Genomic DNA, 15,436 nt, shown 5'->3' on the forward strand with positions numbered 1-15,436 from the left:
ACCATAAGAGACTCCTTGTATCCCTCCTATTCAGAACAGGTACACACATACCTAACATGGACCTCCACATAACATAACAAAAACAAACATGCCAAACATTTTGAAAATGTAATATATTTTTTAAAATATATATTTTAAATCTAGCATACAAGTAAGTTTCATTCAGCTTTCAGCTTGAATAAGAACCATATTTCCTTTCATATACCATATCACTAGGATTCCTCTCCAAATACAAAAAAACTGTACCAGACCAACGATGCCCCTGTGGAATCAGCACGCTCTGATTGGCTGCAGGGAGTGCTCCAGTCACAAGCTGCATGCATAAAGATCAGAGAACCGAGAAGAGAGAGAGAAAGAGAGACGGCCAGCCCAAACATTACCACTAGCAGATAGATGGAACCTGGAAGGGGTTCCAAGGTTCCAAGGGATCCAAATGCCTTGCTTCGGTTTGAAGGTAGTTATTACAGGGTTTGTATTTGCATCTTTTAAAGTACTGATGCTGAACTCATATTTTGGGGGACAGGGTCACTAACCATATCATGCAGACACTTTTTGTATACGTTTTATATATTTTTTTCTCTCTGTGTGGAAAGAGATTTTATTTCAACATTTGTTTATTTTCTATAGAGAAACAGTATGAATAAATGAAAACAGTTTTTTCCCCAAGAGGTAAGTAAAACAGATATTTTTTTTTCCTCTCTAAGAGGGAGCAGGGCAAGTCAGGCGAGGTTCACTTTGCAGTCATCATCTGTACAAACTCTGTAAGAGAGAGAGAGAAAAAGATCAATCAGGATAAACCAAATTACAACACAGTCAAAACAAAACTATATTGCTTATTGGGAAAGTCAAAGCAAAATGCAGTGATATCTGGAACTAAATCGACAGTACACTGTGGCTAAATATTTGACCTTAGAAAAACCTTGACAAAGTACAGGCTCAGTGAGCACAGCCTTGCCATTGAGAAGGGTAGACACAGGAAAACCTGGCTCCCTGTAGAGGAAAGGCTGTGCAACCACTGCACAACAGCAGAACCTGAGACGGAGCTGCATTTCGTGACAAAATTTCAAAAATATAAAACAATTAGAGAGAGTGTCAGAGAAAAGACAAAGATTAGGAACGTACTGTAGCTCATTGGGCCCAATTAGCCCAGGACTAGGCGGGGCAGTCACCTGCTAAATCGTTTTATTCCTTTTTTAAAACTTTTTTTTTACATCAAGCAGTGTAGGAACAGAACGCACATCATTCTAATTAATGTCCCGTTTCCAAACAGCTTCCATGTTCACCTCATTAAGCTTATTTAATTAAAAAGTCACTGCACTGTGAATACAACACATCGACGTCCTACCAAAATAAAGAAAAGTCTTTCAAACGCTTATAGAGTACATACTGTATGGTGTTTAATGGCACATTGAGGGAGGGAGGAAGTAGGGAAGCCAAGATGTATGGACTGTTTATTGTGTCAACAGCTCCTTCTAGAATATTAGTGAACAGTGTAATGCTCTGTGGGAATAAGAGTGAGTGAGTGAGTGAGTGAGTGAGTGAGTGAGTGAGTGAGTGAGTGAGTGAGTGAGTGAGAGACAGAGAGAGAGAGAGAGAGAGAGAGAGAGAGAGAGAGAGAGAGAGAGAGAGAGAGAGAGAGGAAGAGAGAGAGATAGAAAATAACAGAAAGAGAGAGAGAGAGAGAGAGCACAAGAAAAAACGTAAAAGGCTGCCTTCTAGCATGGTGACGATGATTCATTCAAATGGCCTGGTAGGGTATGAGCAGAGTCTGAAGTTGGGGAGAGGCAGTTCTTCTTTTGCCACAATGTTGGAATGTCATTGTATGCTGTAGCGTTAAGATTTCCCTTCACTGGAACTAAGGGGCCTAGCCCGAACCATGTAAAACAGCCCCAGACCCTTATTCGTCCTCCACCAAACATCACAGTTAGCACTATGCATTAAGGCAGATAGCGTTCTCCTGGCATCCGCCAAAATCAGATTTGTCCGTCGGACTGCCAGATGGTGAAGTGCGATTCATCACTCCAGAGACCACATTTCCAAGTATCCACAGTCCAATGGCGGCAAGGTTTACACCACTCCAGCCCACGCTTGGCATTGGACATGGTGATCTTAGGCTTGCGTGCGGCTGCTCGGCCATGGAAACCCATTTCATGAAGCTCCTGACAAACAGTTCTTACTGACGTTGCTTCCAGAGGCCGTTTGGAATTCGGTAGTGAGTGTTGCAACTGAGGACAGACAATTTTTACGCTACAACACTTGACGGTCGTGTTCTGTGAGCTTGTGTGGCCTACCACTTTGCGGCTGAGCCGTTGTTGCTCCTACACGTTTCCACTTCACAATAACGGCACTTACAGTTGACCGGGGCAGCTCTAGCAGGGCAGAAATTTCACAAACTGACTTGTTGAATTTTATACACCTGTCAGCAACAGGTGTGGCTAAACTATCCGAATACACTAATTTGAAGGTGTCCACATACACTATATATACAAAAGTATTATAACATGGTTATGACACTGGGTGTCAATTAAAGTGTTACTGTGGTTTCTTCCTTCTCAGACTCCATTTATATGATGACCTGTTCCTAAATATTTGGTCAAATTATTAACTTTGTGTATGGTTTCCTAGAAACAAGGGTGGCTCAACTTACCCCACTCTCCCCTTCTGCCCTCTTACCTTCATAGTTGACCTGTCAGTTTGTCTCCCATCTAATAACCACTGCTATATGTGGCTGGTTAACCATACAGGGTTTGTCCTCTTACCTTCATAGTCTCCCATCTAATAACCACTGCTACATGTGGCTGGTTAACCATACAGGGTTTGTCCTCGTACCTTCATAGTCTCCCATCTAATAACCACTGCTACGTGTGGCTGGGTTAACCATACCGGGTTTGTCCTCTTACCTTCATAGTCTCCCATCTAATAACCACTGCTACATGTGGCTGGTTAACCATACAGGGTTTGTCCTCTTACCTTCATAGTTGACCTGTCCGTCTCCATCAATGTCTGCTTCTCTGATCATCTCGTCTACCTCCTCGTCTGTTAACTTCTCCCCCAGGTTTGTCATGACGTGGCGGAGCTCTGCAGCACTGATGTAGCCGTTTCCGTCCTGGAGACACAGGAGAGAAGGAATCCCATTGGGTGAGCAATCAGGATATAACCGAGGGGCCAATCCCCAATGGGTAATGATGAGTGGAGAATTAAATCCCATTGGACGGTAATGATATATATATAGCGTCACCACAACAGGAAGAGTTTGACGATGTGTTTATTGAAGGTAGGTACATCTTATGAAAGTTGACCGTTTACTAGTTTAGAACGAAGCAAAATTGCGTATGATGATAATAGTATCTACTCTCCAAGGATGGGGGGGGGGGGTTGCCAAAAATGTACATGGTAAAATTGGCACTGAATACATGTAGTACCTTACCTTGTCGAATACCCTAAAGGCTTCACGGATCTCCTCCTCACTGTCCGTGTCCTTCATTTTTCTGGCCATCATGGTCAGGAACTCTGGAAAGTCAATGGTGCCGTTGCCTGGATTGGAGGAGATAGAACTACCGCATTCAGTTAAGGTGCAGAGTGCAATGCAAATCCAAAATGGTGCTATATATTCATTGGCTATGTCATAGCTGATTTGTAATTTACACACACACAGGCTCAGAGAGGCCCCATCTCAAAGAGGCCCCAGCTCAGAGAGGCCCCAGCTCAGAGAGGCCACAGCTCAGAGAGACCACAGCTCAGAGAGACCACAGCTCAAAGAGGCCCCAGCTCAGAGAGGCCCCAGCTCAGAGAGGCCCCAGCTCAGAGAGGCCCCAGCTCAGAGAGGCCCCAGCTCAGAGAGGCCCCAGCCCAGAGAGGCCCCAGCCCAGAGAGGCCACAGCTCAGAGAGGCCCCAGCTCATGAGCTCCATCAGCAGCAGGTTTTCATTTAGAATGGAAAATGAATGTGTTTATGCAACAAATGTGAGAAGCATCAAATCGATTTGTTCTCTAATCAAACCGAATCGTTTCAAACAAAACGTATAGTTTCTGTATAGTATCGGAGCCCATGTATCTAGATAATGACCTGTTAACTAACACTCAGAGACATAGACAGGGACACAGACAGGGAAACACACTCAACTAGGTGTGTGAGTGCATGTGTGTTTAGACACTAGGTAGCAAGGCAGAAAAATCCCCCCTGGAAGAGGAGGTGTGGAGTGATGGAGAGCTGGCTGACTGACTCTTGGCTATGACTGCCTGTGGCGTACGAGAGGGGGAGATGGAGAGCTGGCTGACTGACTCTTGGCTATGGCTCTGCCTGTGGCGTACGAGAGGGGGAGATGGAGAGCTGGCTGACTCTTGGCTATGACTCTGCCTGTTGCGTACGAGAGGGGGAGATGGAAAGCTGGCTGACTGACTCTTGGCTATGACTCTGCCTGTGGTGTACGAGAGGGGGAGATGGAGTGGGTGGGAGAAAGATGGAGCGAGGGAGAGAAGAGGAGAGACGGAACTAGTGGGAGATGGTGTGATTATATAGCCTATGTAAGGAGGCACTGCTATCGCAAATTATAGGAAGCAGACTCATTCTATTGTCTGTGACGACATTCATTCCACAGAATAGCTTTTCATAGGCAAGGCAGAAAGGCCTCTAAGAAAACAGCTGAAACCAATGAAGTCCAACTATTTTTCACATGGGAGGGGATAACAGTGAATGGGAGGGGATAACAGTGAATGGGAGGGGGTAACAGTGAATGGGAGGGGGTAACAGTGAATGGGAGGGGGTAACAGTGAATGGGAGGGGGTAACAGTGAATGGGAGGGGATAACAGTGAATGGGAGGGGATAACAGTGAATGGGAGGGGATAACAGTGAATGGGAGGGGATAACAGTGAATGGGAGGGGATAACAGTGAATGGGAGGGGATAACAGTGAATGGGAGGGGATAACAGTGAATGGGAGGGGATAACAGTGAATGGGAGGGGATAACAGTGAATGGGAGGGGATAACAGTGAATGGGAGGGGATAACAGTGCATGGGAGGGGATAACAGTGAATGGGAGGGGATAACAGTGAATGGGAGGGGATAACAGTGAATGATAAGAAAAAAATGACAGGGCAACATAAACACTACTTCAGAGCCTCTCTCCTCTCAGAGGTGATATCACAGCTCTCTGGGGTAAAGCCTCTCTCCTCTCAGAGGTGATATCACAGCTCTCTGGGGTAAAGCCTCTCTCCTCTCAGAGGTGATATCACAGCTCTCTGGGGTAAAGCCTCTCTCCTCTCAGAGGTGATATCACAGCTCTCTGGGGTAAAGCCTCTCTCCTCTCAGAGGTGATATCACAGCTCTCTGGGGTAAAGCCTCTCTCCTCTCAGAGGTGATATCACAGCTCTCTGGGGTAAAGCCTCTCTCCTCTCAGAGACCTACAGCACAGCTCTCTGGGGTAAAGCCTCTCTCCTCTCAGAGACCTACAGCACAGCTCTCTGGGGTAAAGCCTCTCTCCTCTCAGAGGTGATATCACAGCTCTCTGGGGTAAAGCCTCTCTCCTCTCAGAGGTGATATCACAGCTCTCTGGGGTAAAGCCTCTCTCCTCTCAGAGGTGATATCACAGCTCTCTGGGGTAAAGCCTCTCTCCTCTCAGAGACCAACAGCACAGCTCTCTGGGGTAAAGCCTCTCTCCTCTCAGAGACCTACAGCACAGCTCTCTGGGGTAAAGCCTCTCTCCTCTCAGAGACCTACAGCACAGCTCTCTGGGGTAAAGCCTCTCTCCTCTCAGAGGTGATATCACAGCTCTCTGGGGTAAAGCCTCTCTCCTCTCAGAGACCTACAGCACAGCTCTCTGGGGTAAAGCCTCTCCCCTCTCAGAGGTGATATCACAGCTCTCTGGGGTAAAGCCTCTCTCCTCTCAGAGGTGATATCACAGCTCTCTGGGGTAAAGCCTCTCTCCTCTCAGAGACCTACAGCACAGCTCTCTGGGGTAAAGCCTCTCTCCTCTCAGAGACCAACAGCACAGCTCTCTGGGGTAAAGCCTCTCTCCTCTCAGAGACCAACAGCACAGCTCTCTGCGGTAAAGCCTCTCTCCTCTCAGAGACCAACAGCACAGCTCTCTGGGGTAAAGCCTCTCTCCTCTCAGAGACCAACAGCACAGCTCTCTTGGGTAAAGCTAATCTCATTCTCTACTTCCTTTGTCATGCACTCTGCTTGTTTAGTAAAGAATCTATAGCCCTGCTGTTGACATCACTATGAGGAAACTGAATGTACAAAGAGGAGAGAGGAGAGGGATAATCGGTGGCCCTGCTGTTGAGAACAGAGAGAGAGAATGGAGAACTTTGGATATATACAGCGAGCCAAGCCACGGTGAGATCGATCAATATGGCAGTCCGATCGATAAGGCCCCATTTACCAAAACCCTAGAAGCTAACAGGACATCGCCTCAGTTTAGTAGGTCTGAGCAGCCACCTAGATGACTGACAGGACATCGCCTCAGTTTAGTAGGTCTGAGCAGCCACCTAGATGACTGACAGGACATCACCTCAGTTTGGTAGGTCTGACCAGCCCCCTAGATGACTGACAGGACATCACCTCAGTTTGGTAGGTCTGACCAGCCACCTAGATGACTGACAGGACATCAGCTCAGTTTGGTAGAACTGACCAGCCACCTAGATGACTGACAGGACATCACCTCAGTTTGGTAGGTCTGACCAGCCCCCTAGATGACTGACAGGACATCACCTCAGTTTGGTAGGTCTGACCAGCCACCTAGATGACTGACAGGACATCACCTCAGTTTGGTAGGTCTGACCAGCCACCTAGACGCTGACAGGACATCACCTCAGTTTGGTAGAACTGACCAGCAACCTAGACGCTGACAGGACATCACCTCAGTTTGGTAGAACTGACCAGCCACCTAGACGCTGACAGGACATCACCTCAGTTTGGTAGAACTGACCAGCCACCTAGACGCTGACAGGACATCACCTCAGTTTGGTAGAACTGACCAGCCACCTAGACGCTGACAGAACATCACCTCAGTTTGGTAGAACTGACCAGCCACCTAGACGCTGACAGGACATCACCTCAGTTTGGTAGAACTGACCAGCTACCTAGACGCTGACAGGACATCACCTCAGTTTGGTAGAACTGACCAGCAACCTAGACGCTGACAGGACATCACCTCAGTTTGGTAGAACTGACCAGCCACCTAGACGCTGACAGGACATCACCTCAGTTTGGTAGGTCTGACCAGCCACCTAGATGACTGACAGGACATCACCTCAGTTTGGTAGGTCTGACCAGCCACCTAGACGCTGACAGGACATCACCTCAGTTTGGTAGGTCTGACCAGCCACCTAGACGCTGACAGGTTCCATTTCCAACATCATTAAGAGTCAAAGACGCTGCCGACTGACATCCACCACGATCATCCTCATCCTCAATCACTCAAAGTGCGTCCCAAATGGCATCCCCCTATAGGACCTGGTCAAAAGTAGTGCACTAGAAAAGGAATAGGGTGCCATTCATGAGTCGCTGTTGACTCAGCCAGAACTATCTAGGCAGGAGGGAGTTGGGTTGATAAGTTTATGGGTTGGGACAGGCTTCTTGAAGAGCTGTCACTCACCACGGTGCCAGGCCTGACTCTCGCTGTCACAGTGTCAGCTTTACCAACGAGCTGGTACACTCCAGCAGCCCATAAGGCAGTTAACAGTTAGGTTGTCATTATGTACTTCAGCACCAGAGGAGATACATTTAGATCCAGCAACTGAATTTATCTTCTTCTGATGACACAAGACAAGTGTCCATGACTACCCCAGCTTCCTCTGGCCACTTTCCACCAATCGGGTTTGTCTATAAGCTTCCTGTTTCCTGCCTTTTTGACATAAGAGTGTGTTTACTTCCCCACTCACCGTCAGCGTCGACCTCATTGATCATGTCCTGCAGCTCCGCCTCTGTGGGGTTCTGTCCCAGCGACCTCATCACGGTGCCCAGCTCTTTGGTCGTGATGGTGCCGTCACCATCCTTGTCGAATAAGGAGAACGCCTCTTTGAACTCTGTGAGAAGGGAGGGAGGAGAATGAACGTGTTTCTTGGGCTGTCGCTCAAGCTCTGGTTGTGGGATGGGTATCACTTTACATTAAGCTATATTTTAAAAAGGGAGTATGTAGAAAACAAGAGGCATAAATATCATACCCCCCCCCCAAAAAAATGCTAACCTCCCCAGCTATGGTAATGGTGCATAGCACGTCTTGAGTGAATGATATTTGTGTGTCTGTAACTTTCTCAAGCATCATTATTCAATATTGATTCAGGATTATCTGTAACCATGGCAGCATCCACATTAATGTAGAAGTGGTTTGAAACATATTCTATTGCTATTTACAATAAAAGTGACTCCAAAATGGACGTGTATATGTGTGTGTGGACATGTATATGTGTGTGTGTGTGTGTGTGTGGACGTGTATATGTGTGTGTGGGTGGACGTGTATATGTGTGTGTGTGTGGACGTGTATATGTGTGTGTGTGTGGACGTGTATATGTGTGTGTGTGTGGACGTGTATGTGTGTGTGGACATGTATGTGTGTGTGGACATGTATGTGTGTGTGTGTGTGGACTTGTATATGTGTGTGTGTGTGTGTGTGTGTATGTGTGTGTGTGTGGACTTGTAAATGTGTGTGTGGACTTGTATATGTGTGTGTGTGTGTATATATATGTGTGTATGTGTGTGTGTGTGTGGACTTGTATATGTGTGTGTGTGTGGACGTGTGTGTGTGTGTGTCTGTGTGTGGACGTGTATGTGTGTGGACGTGTATGTGTCTGTGTGTGGACGTGTACATGTGTGTGTGTACGTGTGTGTGTGTGGACGTGAATATATGTGTGTGTGTGTGTGTGTGGATGTGTATGTGTGTGTGTGTGTGGACGTGAATATATGTGTGTGTGTGTGGACGTGAATATATGTGTGTGCGTGTGTGTGTGGACGTGTATGTGTGTGTGTGTGTGTGTGTGTGTGTGTGTGTGTGTGTGTGTGTGTGTGTGTGTGGACATGTATGTGTGTGTGTGGACTTGTATATGTATCTGTGTGTGTGTGGACTTGTATATGTGTGTGTGGACTTGTATATGTGTGTGTGTGTGTGTATATATGTGTGTGTGTGTGTATATTTGTGTATGTGTGTGTGTGTGTGGACTTGTATATGTGTGTGTGTGTGTGGACTTGTATATGTGTGTGTGTGGACGTGTCTGTGTGTGTGTGTGTCTGTGTGTGGACGTGTATGTGTGTGTGTGTGGACGTGAATGTGTCTGTGTGTGTGCGGACGTGTATGTGTCTGTGTGTGTGTGGACGTGTATGTGTCTGTGTGTGTGTGGACGTGTATGTGTCTGTGTGTGGACGTGTACACGTGTGTGTGTGTGGACGTGAATATATGTGTGTGTGTGTGTGGACGTGTATGTGTGTGTGTGTGTGTGGACGTGAATATATGTGTGTGTGTGTGGACGTGAATATATGTGTGTGTGAACGGTATGTGTGGATGTGAATATATGTGTGTGTGTGTGGACGTGTATATATATATGTGTGTGTGTGTGTGTGTGGACGTGTATGTGTGTGTGTGGACGTGTACACGTGTGTGTGTGTGTGTGGACGTGTATATGTGTGTGTGTGTGTGTGTGGACGTGTATATGTGTGTGCGTGTGTGAGTGTGTGTGCGTGTGTGTGTATGGACGTGTATATCTGTGTGTGTGTGTGTATATGTGTGTGTGCTTTCCCTGTATGTCTGTGTTTGTGCTGTTCATTAAACGAGTCAGCCGTGTTAAAAGCATGCTGGAGTGATTACTCAGTGGTTCCTACCTGCAATCTGTTCCTCTGTTAGCTGATCGGCCTGAGGAAAAAAGAGGGAGAGGGAACCAACATCACTCAATCACTCAATACCAAACTACTTAACCATGTTCTCCTGGCTGTCACCTGCCCCACGGTGAGGACACTGTTCAAGGCTCAGACCAGTGACTTGGATGGGGAACCAGAATATCCCCCACCTTGGTCCAGACAGAGGCAACCTTGGCCCAGACAGAGGCAACCTTGTTCCAGAGGCTAGACTAGCCTGGGATGTGTTCAGTCAGTGGACACAAAAACATGTTTTTGAAACAGAAAGAGTGTTCTTATTGACCAAGCTCAGGTAGTACATAGCATTTTCTCCCTTCTGAACATTACCCAGATAGAACTGACTCTGTTTAAAATGTGTTTTGTCCTATTTCATGATTTCTAAATGATTTTTGGCCCTGGCCTGCTGTAACATGAAAACACAATGGCTGTAGGGGTGTATTCAGTTGGCTTGGTCTGCCTGACTACCTCCCTGTATGTTCTCTGTTAGTGCCATTTAACAGCTGAGTCAGAGGTGTGTGTGTGTGTGTGTGTGTGAGTGAGTGACTTGGCAGCACTTCTTTTTAGTAGTGACCCACAGATGAATGACGTCTTTAGAGTTTAGACACACAGGGCCACAGCTTTCAAACAAACATTCACACAGTGGCAGCAGCAGCGTAGGTCTTACGAAAGCACCTAAAGCCTGTTGGTGTGTGGGGTGTGTGAGTGAATGGTTAATCCCACAGGTGCTGGCAGTGGGAAAAACAGAACACACACACACACACACCCTCTCAGTGACATTTCCCTGTATGCCAATAGTTTCCATCACCAGGTGTCCTGTGAAATTAGTCACACAGAATAGCAACCAGTTCTGTCACAAAGTAGAAGAAATATCCTACAGCATGTGTCTTTATAGATAGATCTGTGTGTATTCAATATCTGGGGTTTGAGAACACTAAACATAGACCTGCCTCAGTCCACAACATGAATGGTCACGTGACACCATGGCACAACCACCACTCCTTGTAGCGTAGGCATACTGTGTGTGTGGGGTGAGGTTTCCCTTCCTTGTGATAAGGTCTGTTGGTTATGATAAATCACACAGAGCAATGGAGAAGGGGATTCATCTGAAGTCCTAGACCTCAACTTACATTATTTTGTTTTGGAGATGCTCTTTAACTTCGGCTGATAGCAAAATAGTCTCTACATGGCTCTGATGCTGCATCACTGGCCCAGGTCCATATATTAGCTGATGTGATGCAATAAAATGGAGGACAACAGCCTTTCCTTTCCTCATCCTTCCTGTCTCTCTGTCTCTCTGTCTCTCTGTCTCTCTGTCTCTCTCTCCGTTTTCATTCCTCTCTCTCTCCCTCTCTCTCTCTCTCTCTCTCTCTCTCTCTGTTTTCATTCCTCTCTCTCTCTCTCTCTCTCTCTCTCTGTTTTCATTCCTCTCTCTCTCTGTTTTCATTCCTCTCTCTCTCTCTCTCTCTCTCTCTCTCAGGCCTACACCCGACCATGCCTTCCCTTGCCTTTCCATGACTGGGCCTCACAGTGCTGCTGCGCGACCAGGCCTTCTCCAGCCCTTCCCTTTCCCTTGGCATGGCTAGGTCTGCCTGGAACCATGCCCACACTCCTACTACAGGCCTTTCCTCTCTGGGGCTCCCTCCCTCCCTCACTCGCTCGCTCTTCTGGCCAGTCTAGCAGGAAGGCAACAGGGGCTGTGTGGATGTGCAATCTGTTGGTAGGCAGCAAAGTACTGGTGGATTTACACAACACAGAACAACCCCAACGACCACAGACACACACACTCCCTCTGATTCACCGTGTCCCATGGACATGAGGGTGTTGTCAACCTCAGTATGGGACTAGAGACAGGACTCAACAGGCTGACACACAGCACCCCCCCCCCCCCCCCCCCTTAGTATTCTGGTGTCTGTCTTTAGGTTACAATACAGGCTTGGGTTTACAGCAGTAGCTGCTAGCTCAGTCTGGTATGCAGTGCACCATTCTTCTCAAACATCATTGACAGGGCAGGTATTATTCTGGTGTTTCTGCTCTCTAGGCTACAGTTTTACAGCAGTAGGCTACAGTTTTACAGCAGTAGGCTACAGTTTTACAGCCGTAGGCTACAGTTTTACAGCCGTAGGCTACAGTTTTACAGCCGTAGGCTACAGTTTTACAGCCGTAGGCTACAGTTTTACAGCAGTAGGCTACAGTTTTACAGCCGTAGGCTACAGTTTTACAGCCGTAGGCTACAGTTTTACAGCCGTAGGCTACAGGAGTGTAGGTAGTGACAGCGGAGGCACCATACAATATATGGACTATGCAAACCAACAGGCCTCTTTCAAAGGACCTGCTTCCCCTATAGCTTATCAATATGACTCATAACAAAGGAAACCCTTAGTCCCCGGGGAAACACTACACACCCAAAACACGCACTTTTGTACTTTTCAGCTCATAATGTGCTAATATGTGTCTTTTGTTTTAGTCCAGCTGGTCACCAACCAGCAACACCAGCAGCTAACTAACTGCTGTCTGCAGGATAGGACCAGGCCATATTGACCTGAGTAGTGGTTTGAGTTCAGTCTACAACTGGGTCGTGTTCATTTGGGCACACAAAGGGAAACTTTTTTCAACGGAAAAATGAAAAATAACATTATTTTTGGAGTCCCCTCCCTGTAGTCCCTCCCTGTTTCAGTCAGGTGCCTAAGGAACGAACACAATCCTGATAGCAGTTTACAGACGGACCCGTCCATACCTGGATGGGACCATTTGCCAAGCAAATAAATGATTCAATGCACTGGATCACATGTCCTCTAAGTTACTCCACGTGCACCAGCAAACAAGGTAGAAACAGGAATAGGATAGGCCCGTTTACACTCAGACTACTTACACGGCACAGGAATAGGATAGGCCCGTTTACACTCAGACTACTTACACGACACAGGAATAGGATAGGCCCGTTTACACTCAGACCACTTACACGGCACAGGAATAGGATAGGCCCGTTTACACTCAGACTACTTACACGACACAGGAATAGGATAGGCCCGTTTACACTCAGACTACTTACACGACACAGGAATAGGATAGGCCCGTTTACACTCAGACCACTTACACGACATAGGAATAGGATAGGCCCGTTTACACTCAGACCACTTACAGGACACAGGAATAGGATAGGCCCGTTTACACTCAGACCACTTACACGACACAGGAATAGGATAGGCCCGTTTACACTCAGACCACAGGAATAGGATAGGCCCGTTTACACTCAGACCACTTACATGACACATCCATCTCAATTGAGACACACTGTTTGCACTTCAATAGCTGTATTGTGTTGAAGTGTACGGTAGGCCTACACAGAGGTTCACACACAGATTCAACTTTTCAAAAGCTCCATTTATATACTCCAATTATTACCGTGGTATGCAACATGAAACCTACGGCATGCCGTTCAATACCATATATGGGATATTTGTTCACACAGAGAAAAATGTAGTTTATATGTCTTGACTTCCCCAGAGCTGTGAACGATCCATAGGGCAGAGAATCAATATACTGACTGGGAGAGGCCTTTTCCCTGCTTCATCACACCCCTGCTGCATCACTTCTACATCAGGACTGACATTTGGCTGAGAGATGCTTTTATATGGAATTTAATGAGCTCGATTCCAACATTGTGGACTGTTTGACAGTTATACAGTGAAGTTTGAAATGCATTGCTGATTTAATCTGATAATAATTCCCATAAAACAATTTTGTAACTGCAAACGGATTTGATAAGGAAGACATCAAACAAATACTGTATTCTGCATTTAAATTAATTTATTCATACCAAACAGACCCAAGACTGAACAGCTGTTGATGTTCTTGCCTAGGTTACTGTACAGTGGGCTGCCTATGTGACTGCCAAAGAGCTTTGACTCGATGAAATGAGAAGCATCATAGCATTTGCATTGAGAATTTGCAAAAGACAACCAAATCAGTCGGCATTACATTGACATAAACGGAGCGTGAAGAAGCATCCGAAACATTCGAACTACTGTACTGCAGAACGCCAGTGGGCCAAACTATATACAATGTTGCAATTTGTCTGATCCCCCCCCCCCCCCCCCCCCCCCCCAGAGGCGAAAGATAGATTGTTGCAATTATCATTATCATATTCGTCTCTAAGCAGCAAGACACGATGATGCAACATCGACAAACGCAGCTAATAGACCTATCGAACTACTGAATTGATTAATTTGCCTCAAAATTAGATTAATCTTAATCAATATCATACTGGAGTTGATATATGTAACTCGATCGCCAGTTAATAAAACGGGTTATCAATCATAGATACATGACATCTATCAGCAGCATCCCCCATATTCGTAGCGCGCTGCTCCATTCCAGCCTACACACAGAGACTCTGAACTTTTAGCTCCATATCTATGTTGTAATCATCTAGTATAACTTGCTAGTTATCCCGATGCTATTAATCTAATCGGATAATTCGTTCAATCTACACTGTGCAGCAACATGGGACATGTTAGCTACATGCAATGAAGTATCTATCATTGGCTACATGCCCCGATATTGCCATCGAGCCAGCTAATATGCCGTAAGAATTGCGCAGTTATCGCGGAATCCCCGCTCCACGGAAAACGTCCTTCCAAATCGAATCAACTCACCATCGAGTCTAAATTAAATATCCCATGCAACGACATAATAGCTGCAAAATAGCACGCCTTTTGATGGTCCTAATTTAAATCCAGGTAAAATAAAATTATGTAAATCTATGAGTGGCAAAGTAGAGGATTTCCTCAAATCTTTACCAATAGCCCCATTCATTTCCCGTTATATCGTGGCATTGAATGCATTGACAAATGATCTAAAAAGGAATCCAAATACATACCATGTTTGATGGATCTAGGCTGATTATCTATGAAGCAGACTAGGAGTGTGCTCGTTCTTTAGATGGAGTTTCCACTAGCGGGATAGAGGTGTATACTCGCCGTGGTTAGAATGGGGACTATGTATCCTTCCGCGACCCTAGCCCAGCATGTAGTAGTGGCTAGAATGGTTACAGCTTTTGTTCAAATGTACTTTTCGTAGCCGGTTTAGAATTTACGCAGCAGGTTAGGAGAATTAATCTACCAGGTTAGGATGATCATGTAAAAGTTAGGAAAAGCTAAATATATGGTTAGCTAAAATAAAATATACCTTTGAAGTCTATTTGACAAAAGCTGTAGGCCATCTAGACAATACCCCAGCCTGTTCACTCACTTCCTTATTTCTCCAACTGCAGATACTGTGTTTAAGTCCCTCCCACTACAAGGCGGAGACGTGTCAATCACAGGACCGCCCTGCGTCTTCTGTAGTTAGCAGGCCTGTTGTGCACATTGTAGACTGCACATCCCCTCATTTAAATTCTGATTTGCGCCATAGCGCACCAACTCTCCATACACTACGGCAAGAACAGCCAAGAACATTATAAGAGTCAAGGTCATTTGAGACAGTCCTTGGTGTGTTATTATTTTATTAGGGATTTAACCCAACCCCTCTGAATCAGAGCTGCCTAATCGAGATCAACGTCATCGGCGCCCGTGGAACAGTGGGTTAACTGCC

At 46.2% G+C, this 15,436-nt stretch overlaps 1 protein-coding gene across 1 annotated transcript; it reads right to left on the reverse strand.

The window, feature by feature from the left end:
• Nucleotides 1–661: 661 nt before the first annotated feature.
• On the reverse strand, nt 662–15,116 carry LOC109908374 (calmodulin). The gene is made up of 6 exons (XM_020507020.2): nt 14,724–15,116; nt 9,812–9,842; nt 7,882–8,025; nt 3,428–3,534; nt 2,971–3,106; nt 662–759 (listed from the first exon to the last, which is right to left on the reverse strand). The coding sequence occupies exons 1-6, from the start codon at nt 14,724–14,726 to the stop codon at nt 731–733; spliced, it is 450 nt and encodes a 149-aa protein (XP_020362609.1). The 5' UTR covers nt 14,727–15,116; the 3' UTR covers nt 662–730.
• Nucleotides 15,117–15,436: the final 320 nt, after the last annotated feature.

This window comes from Oncorhynchus kisutch, linkage group LG21 (assembly GCF_002021735.2).
Source record: "Oncorhynchus kisutch isolate 150728-3 linkage group LG21, Okis_V2, whole genome shotgun sequence".
NCBI classification, from domain to species: Eukaryota; Metazoa; Chordata; class Actinopteri; order Salmoniformes; family Salmonidae; genus Oncorhynchus; species Oncorhynchus kisutch.

Excerpts from the sequence above, each read along its gene's own strand:
- LOC109908374 (XM_020507020.2), bottom strand. Across the intron at positions 3,107-3,427 it reads CCTTTAGGGTATTCGACAAG|GACGGAAACGGCTACATCAG; the intron begins GTAAGGTACTAC and ends CTGTGTCTCCAG. Across the intron at positions 760-2,970 it reads CGGACAGGTCAACTATGAAG|AGTTTGTACAGATGATGACT; the intron begins GTAAGAGGACAA and ends TCTCTCTTACAG.